At 36.4% G+C, this 23,735-nt stretch overlaps 3 protein-coding genes across 4 annotated transcripts; all 3 read left to right on the top strand.

Moving 5' to 3' along the window:
* The first annotated feature begins 6,497 nt into the window (after positions 1 to 6,497).
* On the top strand, positions 6,498 to 12,503 carry LOC141643289 (uncharacterized). Its single transcript, XM_074452376.1, has 9 exons — positions 6,498 to 7,406; positions 8,698 to 8,904; positions 9,006 to 9,248; positions 9,519 to 9,588; positions 9,677 to 9,856; positions 9,983 to 10,074; positions 10,567 to 10,749; positions 10,823 to 10,959; positions 11,926 to 12,503. Exons 1-9 carry the CDS (start codon positions 6,909 to 6,911, stop codon positions 12,110 to 12,112), a joined length of 1,797 nt encoding a protein of 598 aa, XP_074308477.1. The 5' UTR covers positions 6,498 to 6,908; the 3' UTR covers positions 12,113 to 12,503.
* A 553-nt stretch (positions 12,504 to 13,056) lies between these two features.
* Positions 13,057 to 14,921, top strand: LOC141643288 (protein YCF54, chloroplastic). Of its 2 annotated transcripts, none has more exons than XM_074452374.1 (4): positions 13,057 to 13,225; positions 13,330 to 13,565; positions 13,902 to 14,137; positions 14,364 to 14,921. In XM_074452374.1, the coding sequence occupies exons 2-4, from the start codon at positions 13,338 to 13,340 to the stop codon at positions 14,554 to 14,556; spliced, it is 657 nt and encodes a 218-aa protein (XP_074308475.1). In that variant the 5' UTR covers positions 13,057 to 13,225; positions 13,330 to 13,337; the 3' UTR covers positions 14,557 to 14,921. The 2 variants fall into 2 exon arrangements, with proteins under 2 accessions (XP_074308475.1, XP_074308476.1); XM_074452375.1 differs by having other exon boundaries at positions 13,080 to 13,225; positions 13,327 to 13,565.
* A 1,891-nt stretch (positions 14,922 to 16,812) lies between these two features.
* LOC141641579 (uncharacterized) lies at positions 16,813 to 17,814 on the top strand. Its single transcript, XM_074450236.1, has one exon. The coding sequence runs from the start codon at positions 16,813 to 16,815 to the stop codon at positions 17,812 to 17,814; it is 1,002 nt and encodes a 333-aa protein (XP_074306337.1).
* The last annotated feature ends 5,921 nt before the right edge of the window (positions 17,815 to 23,735 follow it).

Below are 23,735 nucleotides of genomic sequence, written 5' to 3'. Positions count from 1 at the left end.
TTAACCATCGTGGTTAAAGTCTTTAGTCTTTCTTTATTTCATCAACAATGGCATCATATTTTTTACTTTTTTAACCAAAAGGTTTTTATTTATGTTAGCTTAGTGTAAGAGTTCACTTCTAATGAGTAATGACTAATAGTCTAACGTTGACATTAAAATTTAAACTACTTTGCTTTTACTTTTAATGCAAAACATTGACTTTTAATTTATAAAAGCTACTTTAAGATAACTATCAAACAATGCTCAATGTCGCATTCTTACATGCACTATGTAAAATCTAAAATCTAAATAAATTGTTGATATTTACTCATGTAGAAAAAAGAAAAAAAATCCAGTTTTACTATAAGAAATAAGATAACGGATGACGATTATATTTGGAGACTACATAGAATAGTCGCCAAATTGACGACTGAAATAACCACACGAGCGACTGAATCCAGTCGACTGAATTTTAAGACTATACATTTAATCATGCTTCTTGGATCATTTTGAAAAATTTGGCACATAACACTAATAGTGAAAAAGAAAAGGGTAGAAATCCTCTTCCTTTCTTAAACACAAAATCTCACTTTAGAGGGCACTATCCATCTAAAATTGTAGACGAGTCAAAATAATAAAACAAATAACAAGTGGGATGGTGAGAGTTACTTTTCATGCAAAAATGAGATTATTTAACCCGTCTAAATCTTTAGACAGATATACCCGTCTACAATGAAACTAATTGTTTCTTAAAAAGAAACGGACTTTCGATTGCAAATCAGCTAGTCTTGCTTGTGACGGACTAATCTCGTCACAAGTTTGTGACCTATCACGAAAAGGGAGAGGGGACAAGGTTGGGCGGACACCCTCATGTGCTTCCCACTCACCTCTCAATGAGCGTTTTGTGAGAGAAAACGGTATCCGTCACAAACTTGTGACGGATATCGCCCGTCTTCAATGAGATTTTGTGATTACCAATATGATTATGGTGGGAGTTACAACTTGAGATGATAGTGTGATAAATGAAAGTAAAGTAGATAGACGCTAATAATGGCCTGGTGATATGAACATTTAACAGTTGTAGCTAGTCTAGCTACTTTGATGGTCCAGATGAACTTGTTCACGATACTCCCGAAAGTTCCAAACACTGTCAATGTCAGGGTTAATGAGTAAACCATAAGTGTCATTGTTCATCAGGAGAGGTTTTTTCTATTTCTAGTATCGAGTTTAATTAGTTTACGAAGTGTTATCCCTTGTTGTAATTAACTTTCAAAAATGAGTTGGTCTTCCATTTCCTTAAGATAGACGTATCCGTTATAACTAAAACGAGTTAAGTACTAATAAGTTATTTAAATAGAGGAGACAAAGTTTGTTATTCCCTAGATATTATTCTCGTTAGGGGTTACTCCGTATTAGTTAGCAAGTTCTGATGATCATCAGAATTGAAACTTGAAATTTTGGTGTCTAAAAATGTGTCTAAAGAACAATGGATGAGTAATGACAACTTTTGAGGTAGAATTGATTTTCCTATAATATAAGAACTCCAATATGGTGGAGTTGGATGTTGCTCCAAACTTAAGTGTGGTAATATTGCCTCATATTAGAAGAATAGTGAGGGAGCTTTTCTTTATATGTGATACTGCTTTATCTAGTGTTAACTAGACTATAGGAGAGACTATAGTCTCCCCACGCGCATGCCGCCGGCCGGCTCGCCTCGTACATGTAACACATGCGGTTTGGTGGGGCAAAAGGTCCGAACTTTTACATTGGATTTTTTTTTTCTAATCGTTGGAAGTTTATTACGCAATAAAATCTACACTTACTTTCCACAGTTTTACATCATTAAAAACTTTATAGAAACACAAACATCTCTTCTTTGTATATTTATATTCAAGTGAGAATAGTTCCCACTTTCCATCTTTGGTGTGTAACAAAGTCCAGAGGAAGACGTTAACCTTAGAGTCGGTGACCAAAGAATCTAGACATACTATTGTGGTGATTTAATTTAACTGATTTAAGACAGTGTACCTATACAGCGTCTCGATTTAGTTGGACAGATAAGTTCACATTTCCTAAAATATGGAATATCATTCATTAGACGATCTTACCGCTATATGAATGATGGCTTGTGACTTGCGTCCAGAATCTCTCATAAAAAATGGTTTCATTTGGAAGTACCTTACCTGCCATATCTTTCACAAATTATGACAACCAACAAACCTCATTAATCAATTAAGAATCAAACAACCTCTAGAAGATTGCAAGTTGTGTCTATCAAATTTAATTTATACCCCATTTGTTGTTCATCGCCTCAGCTGGTAGTCAAATCCGGGACCTCTCAACTCCTGCATTTTTGCAAGTTTCAAGGTTTAACCCGACTACCACTAGACTAAGGCCTTGTTCTTTTTGACTGAAATTGTCTGAACTAACTGAACTGAACTAAACTGAACTGAACTGAACTAAACTGAACTGAACTGAACTGATCTGAACTGAACTGAACTAAAATAATAATAAAAAGATTATATTATTATTATTATTATTATTATTATTATTATTATTAAATATTATTATAATATTATTCATTAATAATAATAATAATAATATATTAATATAATCTAATAATAATAATCTAATAAGATATATAAAAAATAAAATATTAATATAATAATAAATAAAGGAATAATAATAATAATATATTAGTAATATAAATGATAACATTATTAATAATAATATAATATATTAATAATAATAACTAAAAAATAAATATAATAATAATAATAATAGGTCTAATATAATAACTTATTAACATAATAATATTAAATATAATAATAATAATAAATATGTGATTAATAATATTAATAATGAGTATATTAATAAAATAATAAATATTAAATAATAACTTATTAATATAATAATATTAAATATAATAATAATAATAAATATGTTATGAATAATATTTATAATAATAAATATATTAATAAAATAATAAATATAATATTATAATAATAATAATAATAATAATAATAATAATAATAAATGTATTAAATATAAATATAATAATATAAACAATACGAATTAATTATTAATAAATATAATAGTAATATAATAAATATAAAAATAATATAATAATAATAATAATAACAATAGTAAATACATTAATATAAAAATAATAATAAGAATATCAATAAGAATAATAATAGTAATGTTGAAATGAATCAATCAATCAATCAATCAATCGATCTCAATCGATTCAATCGAATCAATCAATCGAATCAATCAATCAACTAATTAGAACTGAAATTAAGTCTAAAAGAACAGGGCCTAACACCACTTGATTGAGTATATAATTACGCAATTGCTAAATCCAACACCCCATTTTACTCAATCCAACACATTTTGCCTGTTTTTTCCAACACTACCCTTCATTTTTAAAAAAAAAAACAAAAACAAAAATAACAAACACCCAATTCCAATCCCGACAACCCCTTCCCACAACCCCAATAATCACCCTCCACCAGTATCGGCCACCTACCCTCGGCGCCGACTTCATGGCCCCTCGCCGCCGACTCCATCCCAACCCCGCCGTCTATCCAACACCTTCAATTCGTTGCGGCTGAAGGTAGATCGAATGATGATTGCGTCCGAGTCGAGGCGACGAACCTGGTGGGCAGACGGTGGTCGACGCGGGTATGGGGGCGGGGAGTGGTGATCGGCGCGGGGATGGGGCGGTGATGGGTGGTCGGTGGTGGCAAAGGTGGGGGAGTTATTGGCTATTTAGTCGTTGTTGGGAGTTTTTTTTTGGTTTTTGATTTCTTTATATGTGAGATTGAGAAATTAGGGTAAAAAATGAGAGGGATAAATTCGTAATAAGACGAAAAAATGTGCGGGATTTAGTAATAATGTGTGCGGGATTTAGCACGTCCCTATAATTATTATTCATACCGTAATTGGGAGGTTAAATAATAATCCAAATTCAAAGCATGTGAGCACATATACATCTACTTACTCCGGGATTGGTTCCTGTATATACGCTCACAAGTCACAACTCACAAGTTGTGTTTTAATTATCAGCAATTCGTGTTTTAATTATCAGCAATTCGTGCTACATGGGAGAATCATATATTTGTGTTTGTCGTTAATGTTTTTCCATATTCATCTCTCTTTATTCTATCATAGATTCATAGTTCGTGCTTCCGTTTGTCTAGAATTCTAGCATCAAGGTGATTATTACACTGACTTTCGAGGTCCAATGACAACTCAACCTCATCTTAATTAATCTTTTACGTGCCATATAATTCATCAAAACACTTGATTATTTGTAAATTAATTAATGGTATACTATTTTAGATACCGTGCAAATGCACGGTATTTTAGATTATAAGATATAAAGAAATGAGCATTATTAATAATTACACTTTAAATTTACTGTTAAAGTCTACAATATTGATGTGTTCTATTAATTATTAAGATAGAAAAGGGAAAACGTGAGGACAATTTTACATACAAAAAATCAAAATATCATTACATTTACTAATTTCAAGAAATATTGTGGATTTGGTGTTGTATCTTAGGGAGATTTTCGTATTTTATAAAATCACACTAATTAGTATTTCGGCGATGTATTTTTCAAATAAGAGATCGAGGATATTTGTGTTGGAGAAATTTTTTAAATATAATAATTAAAATATATTTATGGTTAAAATGTGATACTAATAATAATATGAGTAAAATATAGTAATCATACAAACTGACATATATCATGGATATAGCATATGTAAAATATGTGGTAGTGTAAAGTATTTAAGTGTAATATATTTCTCTACAAATATTGAGAAATAAGAATTATAAAGCAGGCCCACATTTGTCTAGAATAAACAAAAGTTTAATCCTAATATTTGAGAATAATCAAACCTATTTACTATTAAAGCCCAATTTGTAGTTGAAGGTGATTTGAGCGGAAAAATTCCTAATTTCACCTATTCATTTAGTAAATAGAGGATTATAGGATAATGATAGGGTGTCGAGATTGGGTGTCACCCTCTCACGTGCATCCATTATTGGAGGGTCCCCCATTTATTGCATGTGAGTGAGTGGCGTCGAGATTGAATATCCGGTAACGCTAACTCATTTTCCATATATTATTCCATTTGCTTGAAACAAATAAAAAGGACACGAATGAAAGGTAAGAGTGTTATGTCATTTGTTACTTGCTTCACTATTTTTTTATGTTAGCAATTTTAATTTCCATATAGTTAAAAATTAAGAATCTAGTTTCGGGGGATTTATCTGTTTGTTAAAAGTTAAAAATTAAGCAATTTTTTTATGGTACATCTACATAGTATAAAAGTCAAGTTTTTTCTTGGCTTTTGATTGGTTGGTGATTTTTTACATGTGGGTCCCGCCATGTCTCTTATCCTATTTAATTACCTTATCTCCTCAAGCTAATTCCTCTTATTTTTATCTCTTATTTATATTTTAATTGCTTATGTTAAAATATAAGTTAAAATGTCACAATTTACATAAATGTTGCAATTTACAATTTTACATACGTTTAACGGGTCTAACATGTCAAATACCTTTAATATAATTCTAACAATATAATTTGATATTCAAATCTCCAAATATAGACTTTATATTGTCACGGTATTGAACGCTTAATCACGCTCAATTATATATTCATGTACCTAATGATAGCTTCTGCTATTACGACCCGTGCATTTTTTGCACGGGAATAAAACTAGTTATTCCCTATTTTAACGTCACCATTTTTATTTTGAATTTTTTTTTACTAAATTTAGAAAAAAGACAATGACAATAAAAGTGAAATGGAGAAAGTACATTTTTTTGCCTCGTAAAGCATATAAGGACACTACAATATTAGCGTTGAGGGATTTGAACCAATGACCTATTGTCCACTATCCCTCTTTCTTAAGCACTATTTTAAGACATTTTCGGTACAATATCAAAAGAACTTACAACGTGACTAGCTATATTAAGATTACTCTTTGGTAAGTTCACTTAAATATAAAGTTCTTTAACATGAATTTCATTTGTATCAACCACTTTTTCACATATATTTAGCTTTTTTAACCAATAATCAATATCCTCATAAATTTAAACTATTACAGTACAAAGGGTCTTCAATTTCTATGTACAAATTCTAGGTAAGACTGTCCTTTTTTATAAAATCATTAAAAATAACAATACAAAAAGGGTGTTTTTACCGTAAAATTACTCACTTTTATGAAGTCTTTGAACACGTGAGTATATAGCTGTTCAAAATATAAGTCAGATGGCCGGGTAAACAAAACGAACAAACTGAACCCGCCCGGACCTAGGTCTTAAGTTTTCGAAGATTCGGTCGCTAATCCAACCTTGGAAAACATTTTTTAGTTAAAAAAGAAGTCCAAACTCGTAATTCAAACCGGATCAGATCAAACCGGATTGATACACACACCCTAAACGCGAGGGACAAAAAGTACATAAGAAGCGGGTAGGAAAATGAAAGCATGATTCATGAATAGAGTCGATTTTGAAGTCCGGAAGAACGTGATTAGTCCGGCACATACCTCCAAATTATCCTAATATTTTTATCTCCCCCTCACACTTCTCCACTTCACCTCCATTTCCCACCCTCCGTCAACTCCCTCCCCTTTATTCCTGTCAATTTACTCACTCCTCTGACCTTACACCATTATTCTACATTCCTCCTCCTTCCAATTAAATTAGAAATTAATATTAACCCCCAAAAATATTCAATTCAATTCAATTTAATAAAATAATAAAATATAATACACACACATACAGCTCAAAGTGACGAACAACACCGCATCAACTAACTACCCACACGCAACCCAACCAACCACTCCCTTACTTAATCCCCGCATTTCCCTCCTTCCTTCCCTTAATCACATGCCACGTGGCCAACCATGTCTACAAACGGCGACCACGACCCAACCCACCAATTCCGGGCCCTCGTCGAAAAAGCAGGCCGGAAGTTCGCCCGGGTTCGAGACCTGCCCGCGTACGGACCCGGTCCAGGCACCACCCGGTACATGGCGAAAGTGTTCAAGTCGTATATGAGAGTGTGGCGGTACCAGCAGGAACACCGGGCTGAGCTTGTTGGGTCGGGTTTACAGCGGTGGGAGATTGGGGATATTGCTTCTCGGATCGCTCAGCTTTATTTTGGACAGTATATGCGGACTAGTGAAGCTAGGTTTCTTCTTGAATCGTATGTGTTTAATGAGGCGGTGCTTAATCGGAGGTATTTCCAATCCGCGGGTGCGGATCTTGGGGTTAGGTATAAGGAGTTGAGGTTTTATGCCAGGTTTTTATTGGTGGCTTTGATTTTGAGTAAGCGGAGTATGGTTGCGGTTCTTGTTGATCGGTTTACGACTCTTGTTAAGGAAACCAGTGCTCTTGTTCGGGTAAATCCGTCTATTACTTCCTCCGTCTCAGTCAATTATTTACTGTTATTTTTTATTTATTTGAGAGGGGTATTTTAGTCAAATACAAACAAATGATTAGTTGGGACGGGGGTGGGGGTGGGGCAATTTTATTGTTTTCTGTGAATGCTGTAACTTTAGTCCATTATTTTTGAGCAATTGTTTAGGAATTTTAATCATAGGGATACAAATGATTAAGACGGAGAGTTTTTTTATAGCTTGTAGGTTAAGATAATGGTAATGATGCTGAAATGTTAACTGTGGGAATCTGAATATTTGTGTTAGTTGAATGGTTTAGTAGTCTACACTGGAAGACTAGTAGAGAGTTAGTTTCCGATGTTTTACGACAGTATGGTCTACTGATGTTTGATTGTTAGGTTTGACCAGTTGGTTACTGAAATATAGAGTATTGTAATTGTAATTGGAGTGTTGGACTAGCTTGTACTGACCAAATACTGTATCCTGATTAGTAGTTACTGTCAGCGGGTTGATATCAGAGAGTTGTAGTAGAGAGACTTTTCTTTCATATCGAGTAGATTTGTACAGTTTTCTGAAGGCTGGAGGTGATAAAGATACGTAGCTTTGGAGCATTGTAAGTTGTTTACTTGTTTGGTTGTGATTTTCGAGCTGGTTGATAAAGTTGCAACTAGCTCTTTGTCTAAATTGCAGCTGAGATTAGAATTGATCGTGTGTTACTGTGTTAGCTGATGCGTTGGTTTTTTATTCATTTGTCATTGTTCAATGTAATTGTGATACATGCTTCTAGTACTGTGCTCAGCCCCTTTTCTAGCATTAATCAGGTAGACTTTATTAATCTTGGGAGTAGCAGAAGAATTTTAGGATTGCGGTGGGTTGTATTTGTTCATGTTCTTCCCTTAAAAGGTATAAAATGCTAACTAAAAAAAAAAAACACGATGGTAACTGAAGCAGACAGCTCACTCAGGGTCATCGAATAATTTCGCTGTATGTTTTAGCTTTAAAAATGCAGATTGATTTTTTCTAGATATCAAGTCCCTCCGCCATTGATTAAATAATCGGGCAACTGTAACTTCAAACATTTAGTACAAATTACGACATTTCCATTCAGATTTTCAATTCCCTTAAAAGCCATCACGAGTGTTGGGGAGTGTTTTTTTTTTTTTCCTTCTCTTCAAGTTGTGTCCCCATGTGAGTATCTGTTTTCCTGCTTATAAGTTTTTTAACAACATTGACCAGCTTATGGGTGCTACTGGCCTAAATACATATTCATTGAAACTTGAACCTCTCATCTCAGGAATCTAACTTAAAAGAGTGGAAGATAGTAGTCCAAGAGATTGTTCGCTTTGTAAATGCTGACAAGGCATTTCCAAATGGTCGACCATTGCGGTATTGTGCTATGTTTGACACTCATCCAGACTCATTACCATACGTGGCTCGTTTTCATGCAAAAAAAGTTTTGAAGTTACATGATGCTGTTTTGACCAGCTATCACAGGAACGAGGTCAGTGTTTGACTTGTATCTCTTCTGATGGTTTCTGTATTGGCTTCAATGAATCTCTCAAGCAGCGCTGACCCGACATACACCTTTTATGGTTTTACCAGATCAAGTTTGCAGAACTGACTCTAGACACATTCAGAATGCTGCAGTGTTTAGAGTGGGAGCCCAGTGGTTCCTTTTACCAAAAACACCAAGATGAACCACCTACTAACGGTGCTCTGAAAGAATACTCTGCTACATCCGGAATGATTGATCTGAATATAGCTGCTGATATGACTGATCCAACTTTGCCTCCAAATCCAAAGAAGGCAGTTCTTTACCGCCCAAAGTCGACACACTTGCTTGCTGTGAGTATATATAAGCCATCACACTTTTTCTTTGTATTTCTTCCTTTCTTTCTGTCTGCTAATTAGTTATGCAATTGAAGGTTGAGGTTTGACCTTTTATTGATCTTTGATCAGATGACCACTTGACATGGCTATTATTAGAGGGTTGCATTTTATATTTTTGTGGGCATCTGCTATGAATTAGTGTAGTGATTGATGATGAATCTCTTTATTCTTATTCTTGAATGCTTTATCTGAGAAACTCCGTATATATTTATTCTTTGTGTGTAGGTTATTGCAACAGTATGTGAGGAGCTTCCCCCTGAAAGTATAATGCTTGTATATGTATCATCATTTTCGGGTAACTTGCCTACTTTTGGTCATTTTTTCTATGTACTTTTTGGGTATTTTTCAGGTACTTAATGGTGAACTGGTCTTCCTTTTTACAGGAACAGCTGTGTCTTCAATTGCCGAAAGCTCAGGTGGCTCCAAAAGATTTTCAAAGAACAAAATTCCGCTTTCAACCTCCAGTACACAGAATGAGTTTCTTGCACATATTGACAAGAAAAAGGGATACTTAAGTGATTATTATGATAATTCGTTGTGTTTAAGCCCCCATGGGAGCAGAGGTGTGTACCATTTATCATCTAGAGTCTGGTCATGATGCGTTTCCCTTGTGCTATGTTCTGCTCAGTTTGCCTTATCTGCGTACTTGTTCTACTTTAACTCTTGTATCTTTACTTTTGGTATTTCAGGTTCAAATAACCTTTATCCCGGTGATTTATTGCCATTCACTAGAAGGCCTCTCTTCTTGATTATTGATAGCGATAATAGCCATGCATTCAAGGCAGGTTTGTTAAACTTGTTCTTATCAACTAGGCTATTTAACTTGGTAGAATTTTTCTTTTATCTTGATTGTTATTTGTAACAAAGTTTGTATACCTAATGTTAACTTCCTGAAAATATGAAGTACTCAAAAGCTAGGAAGCGCGCTTTAGGCATCCAATTTCTTTTTTAGAGTTCTATATATCTCTGGGATATGGATGATTATTATACATAAGAACAATAACAAATAGCTATTTTTCACCTTTTTTTTTGCCACTAGTGGAATTAAGCTAACTCTGTTTTGACATACTTAGCATTAAAATAGGGTTGTCATATTTCCACTTGCCAAAACCCTAATGCCACAAAGTTACTTAAGCCAAACTGTTTAATCAAAGATTTCCATTACACTTAACAGTTTGCGGTATTAGTAATAGTAGTAGTGGCATTTATCATTGCCCTTAAAAATTACAAGACTGTCTTGTGAACTCATGTTTCACTATCATAATATCTGCAGGTCATTCATGGTGCAGAGAGAGGAGAACCATGTGCATTATTACTTTCTCCTTCAAGGCCATCATTCAAGAGTCCACGTAATTTGGATGAAAGTGTACATGGGAGTCAATTTACATTGTTCTTGACAGCTCCGCTGCTAGCGTTTTGCCAAATGGTTGGCATATCAGTGTCTGATAGAGATGCGGTAAGGTGTTCTACGAGCATCTAATACTTGAGTAGTTATAGAGTAGAGTTTGATTAAATTGGTGAATTTTCAGGAAGTGTATGATGAGGCTGAATACATAATAGCAAATGCCATTGCAAAATGGGAAGTGATGCTATGCTCTTCTACAAAAGTTGATATTGTTTGGGCACAAGTACTTGCGGATCATTTTCTCCGTCGGATAATTCTGAGGTAGTTATTCTGCTTCTGCTAAATACCTTTTAGCTCCCCTTTCCTATTTCCTTTCAAAGCCTGACTAGGAAAGGTTAAGTGTCCTAACCTCGAATTGTGGTACTGGAGTTGGAAGTGTGTTAGACAGAGGTAAAATGGCGCCATGTTCGTAGTCATAAACTTCTTTGAAACTGCTTTGTCCAAGAAAGTTGATCATTTGGAGATGTTAACTAACCAGCCAGGTGGGGAACTCATGAGGAGTCTGTAATCCTAACCTGAGTGCATATCTCCTTAGAATCAAAAGCAGGATTTGTGGCTCCCTTACATAAAGGAAAAAAAAATGTTGGGAACATTTTCCACAGAGATTTTATGATGGATCAATTCTTTATACTCCTTACTCGTCAAGTTTAAATTCTACCTGTTAGTGGTGCTTCCTTCGTCTTATTTATATTGTCCCAATTTCCTTTTTGGTCTAGCGCAAAATAATTGGCCCTTTTATTTACTCATATAGTAAAATAAGACTCACTATCTTCTTTTACTATTCTTTGTTAAGTATATTGACAAATGACAAGGAAACCTGGCAATTAAGGGGCAGGGGGTCGGATGTACATAGCCTTATCCTCATGATAGTAAGACAGGTTTTCTATAGATGACTGAAAATGAAAATTGTGTCAAAAAATTGAATTGAACGATTGCTAATCCACAATATAAAGCAGGCTAGTTAGTTTAGTGGTCATCATGCTTTATTTAATCACAGTGCAGATTCTTAGGAAATTTAAGTCGTTGACTCTCTTGAAAATGGAAATGAATGTAAGGTCTGTAAGTATGATATTTTTGTACAAAATCTTAAATTATCTTCTCTAGTCTAATGGGGACAATATAAATGGAATAGAGCTGGTAATTTTCTACCCTTAGATTCATATTCAGTTGTGTTTAAATAACCAACTTGCTTATACTGCGTATGTAAATGTGTGAAATTGCACACAGATTCATATTCTGCCGGGCAGCGCTCACCCTCTTTCACCATGATGAATCAAGGGAACCATATCTCCCCGACTGCCTCCCTCATCTTCCGGGGTTCGTATCACCTGACGCTGAAGCTGTGGAATCATACATTTGTAGGCTCGCTAGCCATCTTAATGTTTCTGATTGTTTCGATAGCACCTCAAATTAAGAAGCACAAAAGTTAATTTCTATCGTCAGTCTGTCACCTGTCTGTAAATGTTCTTGGTCTGATCGACATTTACAGGACATGCGAAAGCAGAAATCCGTGGTAGGATGATGTTCTCTGTATAGATGTTCAAGTACCAGTCCAAGCCATGACATCTCATTGGCTAATAGCGAGTTCTTGAAGGTGGTTATCCGAAAACGTCTTACATAGGAGTGGTTTAGGACTTAGCATAAATAGTAGCAAGATTGCTACAGTATTTTGTTAGTATCTCAGAGATGAGTGGTTCATTTGTTCATACCTTTTGTACAAGAAAATTTGTTGCCTAACAGAGATTGAATGAAATTTGGGGATACCAAGGCTTATAATTTATATATATCATTATCGGCTTTATTCACATCAGTGTATGTGTATCTTTGCAAAAGTAGCGACACATTTCGGATTCTGACTTGATCAACTCTGTGCCCAGCCTGGCCAAGCTTTAACTGAGGCGTGATTCCAGCCGAGCTGCAATTGAATCAAGTGTTTAGTTACTATGCATGAATAATAACTCTTGCTAAATTATTTTGTTGTGTTGTGAATGAATAACCATGGGTTCATGATTGTTCACACTAGTCCCTCTCACCGATTTAATAATCAAAATAAAGATATATATATGATCGGAACTAAGTGATATGTTACTACAACGTTAATTATTTGGCTAATCGAAACTCATCTAACAAGTTCCCAATTGAAAAAAATCTTCACCATTTATATCACAAGACAAACTGCAAGTCTTATTTGTGACAATCACATACTTAAATCGGCTTTGAGTCCTCACAAGTTGTACCTTTTTAGTTTTTACCTCTTTATGAGAGTAACGTGGTGAGGGGATTAAACACTGTTGTCGACGCACCTGATTTACACAATAAAAACAAGCTTGTAAGTGTCAAAAGTCAATTGTAATTTTTATTCAATTAAAGACAAAGAAAGTAATGGGTAGTCATTCCGATGTGTGAGATAGCACCCCAAATTACACAAGGATAAAGTGATAAGAGAAGAGAAAGATAAGATTTCCCCAGTTTGTGATTTGAGGCATTATTAGGAAGACAAACAAAGCTCATCATTTGGGTAAACAAGGTATGTTGTTGTTTCTATCAACCTTAATTCTAAACTTAAATAAATCCCTGATTAAATTTATCCTTCCAAAATTGGTAGTTGATTTGGTTTGGTATATGCAGCAGATAATAAGATGGTAGTGTTGGCAAGCAGTGTATGCATGGCGTCTCAGCTTACTCATTTCCATAATCCTCCCAAACTCCTGCTACCTACCTTTACTCCCACCACTAGAACCAGCAGCAGCAGCAGCATTTCTAGAATTAATCCTCAATTTCTGTCCGTATCCTCTCAATCCATCACTCCTTTCACAATTTCCGCCGTTGCGGCCGATACCAGCCTCCCTAGCTCCTCCCCTGATAAGGTCAGCTTTTCCTTTTCTCGTTATCTTAATTCTTTGTGATGAGTATTTTAATCAAAGTTAAACAGATGACTGGGACGAATGAAGTACATTGGAGGGCAAATTTCCTTCCGAATGATAATTTCAAATCCCTTGTCACTTATTGCATTTTCATTCCATTTGCACTGACCTGACTTTCATTTCATTGTGTCTATGTGTGCTTGCGTTGGTTGGAAAAGATTCTGGTTTCAGAGAGATGTTTTTTTAATCTGACGACATTTATGTACTTCCTATCAAGATTGATTTGATGTATGGGTTTTAGTTTTCAGTTTTGATGATTTGCCTTTGTTCGATAAACAGGATCAAACTACCCAGAGATACTATTTCGTGGTAGCCAATGCAAAATTCATGCTTGATGAAGAGGAGCATTTCAAAGAGCTCATGTTTGAGCGGCTTCGTCTCTTTCAGGAGCGTAAGATGGAGCAGGACTTTTGGCTTGTTGTTGAACCTAAGTTTCTTGACAAATTTCCCAACATCACCAAAAGATTAAAGAGGCCTGCTGTTGCTTTGGTTTCAACAAATCGCCCGTGGATCACGTAAGGCACATCTCCTTGATTGCTTTCCTTCCTCTATTTGCTTATTTCCCCGTTATCTACCTTGTTTACAGCTGCAACCGTGTCAATGATCTTTCAGTGCTTCTCATTGTATTTCATAGATGTAAACCTATAATATTAGCGCCAGTTAGTTTCTACCGATTATATTGTCAATCTGGAAAATGAGCTTATTTGAGAAAACCATAATTCAATTCTCGTGGTTATATAGGTACATGAAACTGAGATTGGACCGTGTATTATTAGAAAGCTATGAAGCTGACAGCGTCGAGGAAGCATTGGCTTCAAATCCTGTAAAGCTGGAATTTGAGAAACCAGAAAACTGGGTGGCGCCGTATCAAAAGTACGAATCTGGCTGGTGGGAGTCCTTTTTGCCTCCTGCATCTCAGAAGCCGCAGGCTTGAACTCATACCCAACGAAATTTTCCCCTAGTAGCACGGTTTAGAAGAAATCATATATAGGCATATAGTGCATCGTTTGGAAGCATAATTGAAGTTGGTTAATGTACACGCCTGATGGGCTGAACAAGAGTAGGGACTCAATTCTCAGCTCCCCAGAAAGACGAGGATAGTTGCTGAAGCAAGTCAAATGGAGGACGCACTAGCGACTAGCTAGTGGTTCTATGTACACAGTCATCTTCATGGTAGATGTAAAACTGCTGTGACTTGTAGGTAATGTATCTTTAATATTTTTTTAGAATTCCTGCGTGGTAAATGTGAGGTTCTTCCGATTGAGATCTGCGATTATCAACATTCGGAACTTCAGCTCCTCTCTACGGACTCTGGGCTATTTTCTTGGAAGAGTTGAGATTTTCTCATGTTAACCAGTAAGGGTCCTTGGTCATCAGCTATCGTCATTGTGACAGCGGAAACATTGTTACATTGTTAAAGCATAAATCAAGGAATTCAATCGCGGGCAGCGCATTTGTTAGATCATAGTACGTATATTGAAGCACATACTCTAGCCCCAATAGAAAATGAGATGAGTAATACTCGTTAGTATCGTAGAATATCAAATAACAGGAACCTACAAATATGGCTGAATAATTGATAACATCAATTTTACAAAACTTAAATTTTACGGATAAATTTTCATTTAAGACAATATATCCGTTTTAAACTTGAGACGGGTCAAATATGTCCTTGTGGGATGAGGAAGACAAAAATAGAATGCATATGTGAGATGATAATTGATCCGTTTTAGTATTAGAACTAGTATAAATTCCGCGCCACTTTGCGGTATATATAGAACTTTCATTTTTTAGGATATTATTTAAACCGACACCTTATTAATATTTAACTAGTTCTATTGCCCGTGAAATTCACGGGATACTTTTGTCTGATTGCGTTTGTTGCGGCATGAACGTGAAATTCACGGGACACTTTTGTTTGTTTGCGTTTGTTGCGGCGGGATTGTTTTCATGTGTTTTTTTCCCATATTTTGTTAGGGTTGCTTTCATGTGTTTTTTTTCCCATATTTTGTTAGGGTGTAGCCGGTTTGTGCGTATACTTATTTTTCAGAACTTTTGTATTTTTCTACCTTCATTGCCAACATTATTAGGTACTTCCTCTGTCGCAGTGAATAGTTTACAATTGCTTTATTTTGTGAGGGAGAAATAAAGCAAATGTAAATATTTTGTGAGGGAGAAATAAATTAAGTGTAAACTATTGATTTAAATGAAGAGGTACGTTTTAAGAAAAACTCATTACAATAATAATATTTTCAGTAGTTGTTATCATGTCTCGAAATATGTTTTTACATGTGTGATGGAGTTTAGTACAATCTCTTAAGACTAAAAATGCTTCATTTAGTCTAGTAGGTAAATAGTGTTGTTTTTGTCGTCTTCCCTTGTAAAGGCTCAAGCCCAGTCCATAGTAAAATGGAGCAACTACCCAACAAGTGGTCCAGTAAAATGAAGCAACTACCCAACAAGTGGTCCAGTCCTAATATGTAACCTAGTTGGTAGTATATAAAGGACAGAACCCTGTACTCATGACATATACAAAAAAATCATATATGAAAATCTATGCAGCCGTAAAGGGCATGACACGAGTATTCTCTGAAATTTAGATCTACTATTTACATCATTCATTCCATATTATCATGGCACAATGCATCAAAATCTACATGGTATCAGCGCCATTGTGCTCGTGATAATCATGAGATGTCTTGTTCATTGATTGTGAGTATCAAAGTTTCTGCCTTTAGTTGTTTTTCTTCTTAAAGTTTGCATCTTTTGTCTTGCTCTTGCTCCTTTCCTAGTTTTCTGTATTTCCCCTGTTCTCTATAATCTTTGCTACTGCCTTACACCATGTCTAACACTGATAAACCTGCACAAGGTCAACTTATTATCCCCTCAAATATGACAGAACCACAGTTCATGGGCGGAACCAGGATTTAATATATGGGGTAGCAAAAAAAAAAATTACTCTTCGAACCCGGGCCAACTGGTGAAAAACCAAAGCCTTTACCACTGAACCAGAAGATGTTTATTGGAGATTTACTAGAATAATATCTACTTATCTACTGTTTAACAATAATTGGGGTAGCAAAAAACCGTCTTGTAAACCATTTTTTTTACGTTTGGGGTAGCGGCCGCCACCTCTTGCTACTAGGTGGGTCCGCCCCTGCCACAGTTCTACCACCCCACTGAAGGTACTATGAAAATCACTCCTGAGTTGAGTGGTGCTGGTAATTACCCTATGTGGAAAAGACAGATGGAATTAGCCCTGTCTGCTAAGAGAAAGTTAGGTTATGTGGATGGTAGCTTGTCTAAACCACATAAAGATGAGGCAAAGATAGAGGCCTGGGAAGCTGGGAATAGTTTAGTTATCTCTTGGATTATGCAGAGTGTCAGTGAGAGGATTAAGCTTGTCATTATGTATACTCAAAGTGTTGCTGAAATATGGGAAACCCTGAGAAGAAGATACACAGTGGCTAATGGTTCCAGAAAGTATAAGTTGAATAAGGACACTTATGACATCTCTCAAAACAATAGACCCATTGAAGAATATTACACAGAATTACAAATAGTGTGGGATGAATTGGAAAATTTAAACAACTATCCATTGATTACTAAAGTTACTGATGAAATGAAGAAATATTTTGAAGCTGTTGAGAAACAATCTGAGGAAAGGAAGTTATTTCAGTTTCTCAATGGTCTTGACTTGGAGTATGTCAATCTTAGAAGCAATCTACTGTTGATGAATCCTTTGCCAACTGTTGACACAACTGTGTCCATTTTGCTGCAAGAAGAAGCTCAAACCAGCAATGCTAAAGGTAACAAGTCTATGGAGGCCTCGGCTCTTCTTGCCAAGGGGGAGATAGCTGAGAACAGTTGTAAGTACTGCCAAAAGTCTAACCACAAGTCCAGTCAGTGTTGGGAAATTTTGGACTATCCAAATGGACACCCTAAACAAAAGAAGCAAGGTCATAACAACAATGTGATGAGAAATAATTCAGGAGAGTATAAACCTCAGGGGGAGTACTACTCACAAGGAGGCTACAAACCTCAAGGTGGCTATAGACCTCGGGGGGACCTCAGGGAGGCTATAGGCCACAAGGAGGCTACAGACCCTCCAACAGTAACCAAGGGCAGAACACCAATTATCTCGGTTACAGCAAATCACATCAGAATTACAGTCAAGGTAGAGGGCAGATGAGGATGGCAGCTAATGTTAACAATGAGCAATCTGATCTAGCAACTGCCATTAATGCTGCTACATATCAGCTTGAAGAGCTCTTGAAGCTTGTCCCCAGCAGTAGTGGCTCTAAAATAGGGGGAGACACTGATGAAGAATTGGAATGCAATTATGCAGGTACTATTAGCTGTTATAACACATATTTGGCAAAATATGAGTGGATCATTGACTCAGGAGCCTCTATTCACTGCTCATGTTTCCTTGTTAAGGAATGTGAAATATTTGAGTAAAAGACTCAAAATAAACCTACCCAATGGGGATAGGGCCTTTGTGACCCTCAAAGGTGATGTGTTATTGAAAAATGGTCTCATACTGAAAGATGTATTCTATGTACCTGTTTTCAAACAAAATCTTTTATCTGTTCAAAAACTAGCACAAGACAATAATTGTGTTATTACATTCAGTGACACACATTATTGTGTGCAGGGATGTTCTAGTTAAGAGAATAGAGTTCTAGGAAGAGCAACCAGTGGTCTATACTATCTCTCTAATGTCAAAGACCAGACCAAGCTACACAAAAATGAAGTCCTCAAGACAAGAAAACCCAGTTCAAGTTTATTTTCTTTGCAACATTGTAAACATAAGGCTGAATTTGCTAATTCTAATCTACTTATTTTTTATCAAACAATGTGTAATCCAAAGTTTTCCTTTAATGCAAACAAAAATTGCTCTTCTTACTCTCTATGGCATCTTAGACTTAGACATGCTCCTATGTCAAAACTGAAACACATCTCAGACATTGATTGTTCCATAGGTCACACAAGTCAAGTGTGCTTATCCTGCCCTATGGCCAAATATACTAAACACCCTTATTCTCTGAGTAAAACCATGGTTGCAAAACCCTCTAACCTTAACCATATTGATATTTGGGGTCCTTATAAAATAGCATATAAAGGAAAGTTCAAATATTTTTTGACAATTGTTGATGAAATGTCAAGGGGGACATGGGTTTACCTGTTAGCTCACAAATATGAGGCATTTGCCACTATTGAGATGTTCTATGAATATGTTCACACTCAGTTTAACACCAAAATTAAAGTAATCAGATCAGACAATGCATTAGAATTTGATGACAAATATTGCATTTCTTATTTCACTGAAAAAGGGATAGTACACCAAACAAGTATTGTTGACAGACCCCAGCAAAATGGGTTTGTGGAAAGAAAGCATAGACATATCCTGGAGATTAGTAGAGCCTTGAGATTTCATGCTGGTTTATCACTTGGCTATTGGGGGGACTGTGTGATGACAGCAGCCTATCTCATTAACAGACTACCATCAGTTGTCATTAGAAACAAGACTCCATATGAAGTTATATATGGAAAACATCCAGAATATAAGCAACTAAGAGCTTTTGGCTGCTTGGCTATAGCTTAAAATCCAACAAGGGAGAAAGACAAATTTCAACCAAAGGGAGTGGCTTGTGTCTTCTTGGGATATCCTTATAACACCCCCATACTCCAAGTGCCTTACCAGGACCACTTAAGGCATGGAAGTGCTACCATCTTGGCTACCCAAGGCAATGATAATCATAAGACAATAAAGAAACGTACTTTAAAAGTAAATATAATTTAATTGATTACATGTCTCAAACAAAACTGTTAAATGAAATACAAAGTACTCAAACGGTCCAGTGATAAAACTATCAAAGCTACTAGACATCGTCTGACACAGCGGAAGATTTCTAACTGCCACGTGATGACTCATCCCAGCTATCCCATGTGCATCAATCATACCTGCTCAATAACTGCTCACCACCCCGAATGGATCACCACGCTTTTAAAACATTTAAACGGGTCGATAATAATCACACAATTTATATAATCCAACAACACAACAAACAACACACTCAATGGTCACGGATATACTCAACTCCATCACCAACTCCACAATATCGACTACACACTAAAGTGTGTAGCCCCGCCTGAGTGCTCATCGCAACAGTCACTCCACGCCGCCGGGGGGACCGCAACCGTTCCCACCTAATCCCCGCTCATCTCCGTCGAGCGATAAACCCAAATCCATTAATGTGCACATCCCTTCTGTGGCGGGTTCCACAGAAGGCGAATAATGGGCGTGAAGCCACTCCCGCAAGTGACTTCACTCGGCCCAGGGACGCGCCCGAAGAACACAGACGATATACAAACAATCACAACTATTAAACAGCAATCAAAACCAACAACCGTCACAATACTCGTATGATAACAATCAACAATCACAAATCACCACCAACACATTATGGGACTAATACTGAGTAGGGAAACCCTACCTGGAATGCAATACAGTTAGACGATCTCAACAGCTGTTATCAAAAAGCCTCCTCTACGAATCCTCCTCCTAACATAACATCACATATATCACTAACCACACAAAACTAACACAAATCCCCAATTCCCAAAATTAGGGTTTAACAAGACTTAATTAAATATAACAAATTCGGTACGTAGATCTTACCCTCGACTCAAGGATGACAAAGATGTAAAGAAAGATGAATTCCGATCTTCCAAGCTCCGGGATTTGTCTATAATGCGAAGTACATAGATTGATTTCTCTTTTGAAAGTAATTAGGTTTGTAAAAGTGTATTATGAAAGTGACGGAAGTGTTTATATATTAATTCACATTATTAACAAAACCCGACAAATCATCCCCCCGTAAACCGGCTACTCGATCGAGTAACTGACGTACTCGATCGAGTGCCGCCTACTCGATCGAGTACCAAGGCTACTCGATCGAGTACCCAACAGGTCAGAAACTATTTTAAAACGCAAAACACACTTACTCGACAGAGTAAAGCCCACTTGATAGAGTAGCCAGAGACTCCTAAAACCGTAGTATTACAGTCTTCCCTCCTTAAAAAGAACTTCGTCCCCGAAGTTCAACCCATACATAAAAACAAACATACTAACTCGGTCAAGACGCAACAAAGCTACTAAGAACTCAAAACAAAACCTCAACTTATAAAACATGAAATCATGAACTCTTAACACCAACTCCACCAACTATTCCTACCTCCACACATCGCTCACGATGTCGTATCAACTACATTATAAACTCTCCCGACACTAACTCCATACACTACCAACTACCATCCACTAACGCTGCTAGCTCCATAATATATCATCCACTACCAAATCCAATATCAAGACACTCATAGACATTAAACGGAATGTTACATTCTACCACCCTTAAAAGGAACTTCGTCCTCGAAGTTTACTCACACTCATAACCTCATCATCCACCTGTCAACACTAGTGAAATATTCTCACACTCCTAAACATCACACTACTACAAGCACGGCCATGGCCTTTTAACAACATCAACCACAATATATACAACTTCATTCTTTATGCTACACCAACACTCTACTTCAAATTATACTACGACATGCACAATCATCAAACTCTCTTTTATTGCATCCTACTCCTCTTAAGATAAATGTTACGTCCTCGTAACTCACTAATACTATATTTTTAGCTATATTTTCTCATTATTCTCATCACCATCACATGTCATAGATAACCGCCTATAATCTAAACACTCGTTAATCATATATCCAAGGTTCTCTTACTTAAACATTTCTCATCCCTCAATTCATTCGGCACACCACCTAACCTATACCTCAAAATCTTTAGCTTAACCCATAACTTCTACTCTTCCATGTTACGGCAACATGACACACCTCTCTATATGAACTATCTAAAACTCCCATCGCCAAAAGCATAACTCACGATCCACACTTATTACGTACACTCACACTAGATCCTCAAGTTCTTTTCTTTCATTACCGCAAAACTCATACATAACTTAACATGACACCAATTCCCAATACCCTGCACTCACTATCTGAACAAAAGATTATGAACCACCTGCCGTTTTCAGATCATTACAACACATGTTCCACGAATCACTTGCCATGACTATGACTACCGATGCCTCATTTTAAAACAAGATCAAAACTATCAGAATAACTTCTCACAATCGTGTCCCATCAACGAGAATATCACTATACCATGACAACAACGAAAACATATACAACTCTCTTTCATATCATACTCTACCCTCATTCCCAAACCGAAATCGGTAAGAAACATCAACAAACAAAACAACGATCTACATGTTCAACCAAAACTCACAAGGAACAGCAACAAACAAAACAACAATCTATGTCTAACTGGTATGTACTTTCGAAAACTCGTATCATAATCATCTCGCCCACTCCACCACAACCGGTGACGGCATCGCAACACCGCCACCAACAGCCACACCGCAGTGCGAAAATACCCGCATCACAACACTAAGTACCGTGCCCGGATCACCACCCGAGGTACCACAACCACACCGATAGACATCACAACATACACAATCCCATAAACACTGACTCAATATAACATCTCGGACAATAAAAACTTACTCAAGACTGCTTTACTAGATCACAACACCATATATCATACGGAATAACAGACAAGAATCTCATGCATACCATCCATACCTTTTCACGGAATAAACATATATCATGCATACACATGCAAGTATAACCACATATGTCGACCACCCAAACTATCACTTTTGGTCATCATTCCATTAAGTTACCGTATCCAACATATATTACGTAACATTCGAGATAACAACATTATAACTATCACACCATACCGCTTCTCGTGAGGTCACAACCTCACACAAACATTTATATACATCTTAGACCCATAATCACATCCAACTAGTCAATCCTGATCACGTAAGTTACCACCTGATAAAAGTTACCTCTCACCCGAGCTTAACTCGTATACCCCTCATAACATATTTTCCCATTCGCATATCCATCACCCCCTGCCAATTGTAACCATACCATTAATACTCAACTACTAACAACCGCCTCATATAACCACATCTTATACTCTCTCACAACCATACATATCAATCTGGTCTCTACAAAATCAACCTCTTTAGAATTGCTACCTTTCTAATACCATCACCCTTAACCATTAGTCACAAACCATAACACTACCACTGTCCGGACATCAAACCTCTTACACTCATCTCTAAACATCACGATTTCTTTCCTATCTTTGGTTAACATCCCAAACAACGAACATCAAATCCATCAACAAAATTACCTCAATATTCTTCCCAATACTATCCTTAATTGTATCATCATCTAACTCTCCACCAAAATCTCATATCATGCAGATATTCTACCAACTTCTTACTTTCCTTAATTCCTCAAAACTCAAGACTAATCATGTTGTCCCGAAACTCCTATATAACCATTAACTAACATCCTCGTGTTGTTAAGTCTACCCCTGTAAAACAAATTATTAGACTTAATAGGCAGGAGGGAATGGTGGGTGTGAAATTGTCTGGTAAATTTAGCAACTATACTTTCATGGATGCTCTTAAACAGAATGTTGCTGCACATGAACAGGTCATGGAAAGTGGCAAGGACCCTCCTCAATCTAGTGCCCATGCATAGCATTGGATTTTGGAATGTTAGGGGTCTAAATGACCTGAATAAGCAGAGAGTGGTGAAATGGTTTATGCACAATAATAGGGTGGGTTTATTTGGCTTGCTTGAAACAAAGCTTAAACCTGGTACTTTTTTAAAACGTGATACTTCTATTTGTGATGGTTGGAGTGTCTCCACTAAGTGCAGCTGGCATATGGGTGGTAGAATTTGGATTTTGTGGAAACCTAATTTATTTGATATTCAGTTTCTTTCTTATAGTGCCCAACACATTCATATGTTGGTTTCTTCTAAAACTGATGGGAAAACTTTCTTGCTTACAATGATCTATGCCTTTAATGGTTTATATAAAAGAGTTGAGCTTTGGAACATTCTTAAGGGGATTGCTGGTGAGTGCAATGATCCATGGTTATGACTTGG

This window comes from Silene latifolia, chromosome 2 (genome assembly GCF_048544455.1).
Source record: "Silene latifolia isolate original U9 population chromosome 2, ASM4854445v1, whole genome shotgun sequence".
NCBI classification, from domain to species: Eukaryota; Viridiplantae; Streptophyta; class Magnoliopsida; order Caryophyllales; family Caryophyllaceae; genus Silene; species Silene latifolia.
Note: the sequence above shows the minus strand (reverse complement) of the source record. Positions and strands in the feature narration are given on the sequence as shown.

Coding starts and splice junctions, on each gene's coding strand:
- LOC141643288 (XM_074452374.1), top strand. CDS start 13,338: ATGGTAGTGTTGGCAAGCAGTGTATGCATGGCGTCTCAGCTTACTCAT. Junction 13,566..13,901: donor CTAGCTCCTCCCCTGATAAG/GTCAGCTTTTCC, acceptor TTCGATAAACAG/GATCAAACTACCCAGAGATA. Junction 14,138..14,363: donor ACAAATCGCCCGTGGATCAC/GTAAGGCACATC, acceptor GTGGTTATATAG/GTACATGAAACTGAGATTGG.
- LOC141643289 (XM_074452376.1), top strand. CDS start 6,909: ATGTCTACAAACGGCGACCACGACCCAACCCACCAATTCCGGGCCCTC. Junction 9,249..9,518: donor AGTCGACACACTTGCTTGCT/GTGAGTATATAT, acceptor CTTTGTGTGTAG/GTTATTGCAACAGTATGTGA. Junction 10,075..10,566: donor ATAATAGCCATGCATTCAAG/GCAGGTTTGTTA, acceptor TAATATCTGCAG/GTCATTCATGGTGCAGAGAG.
- LOC141641579 (XM_074450236.1), top strand. CDS start 16,813: ATGAAAATCACTCCTGAGTTGAGTGGTGCTGGTAATTACCCTATGTGG.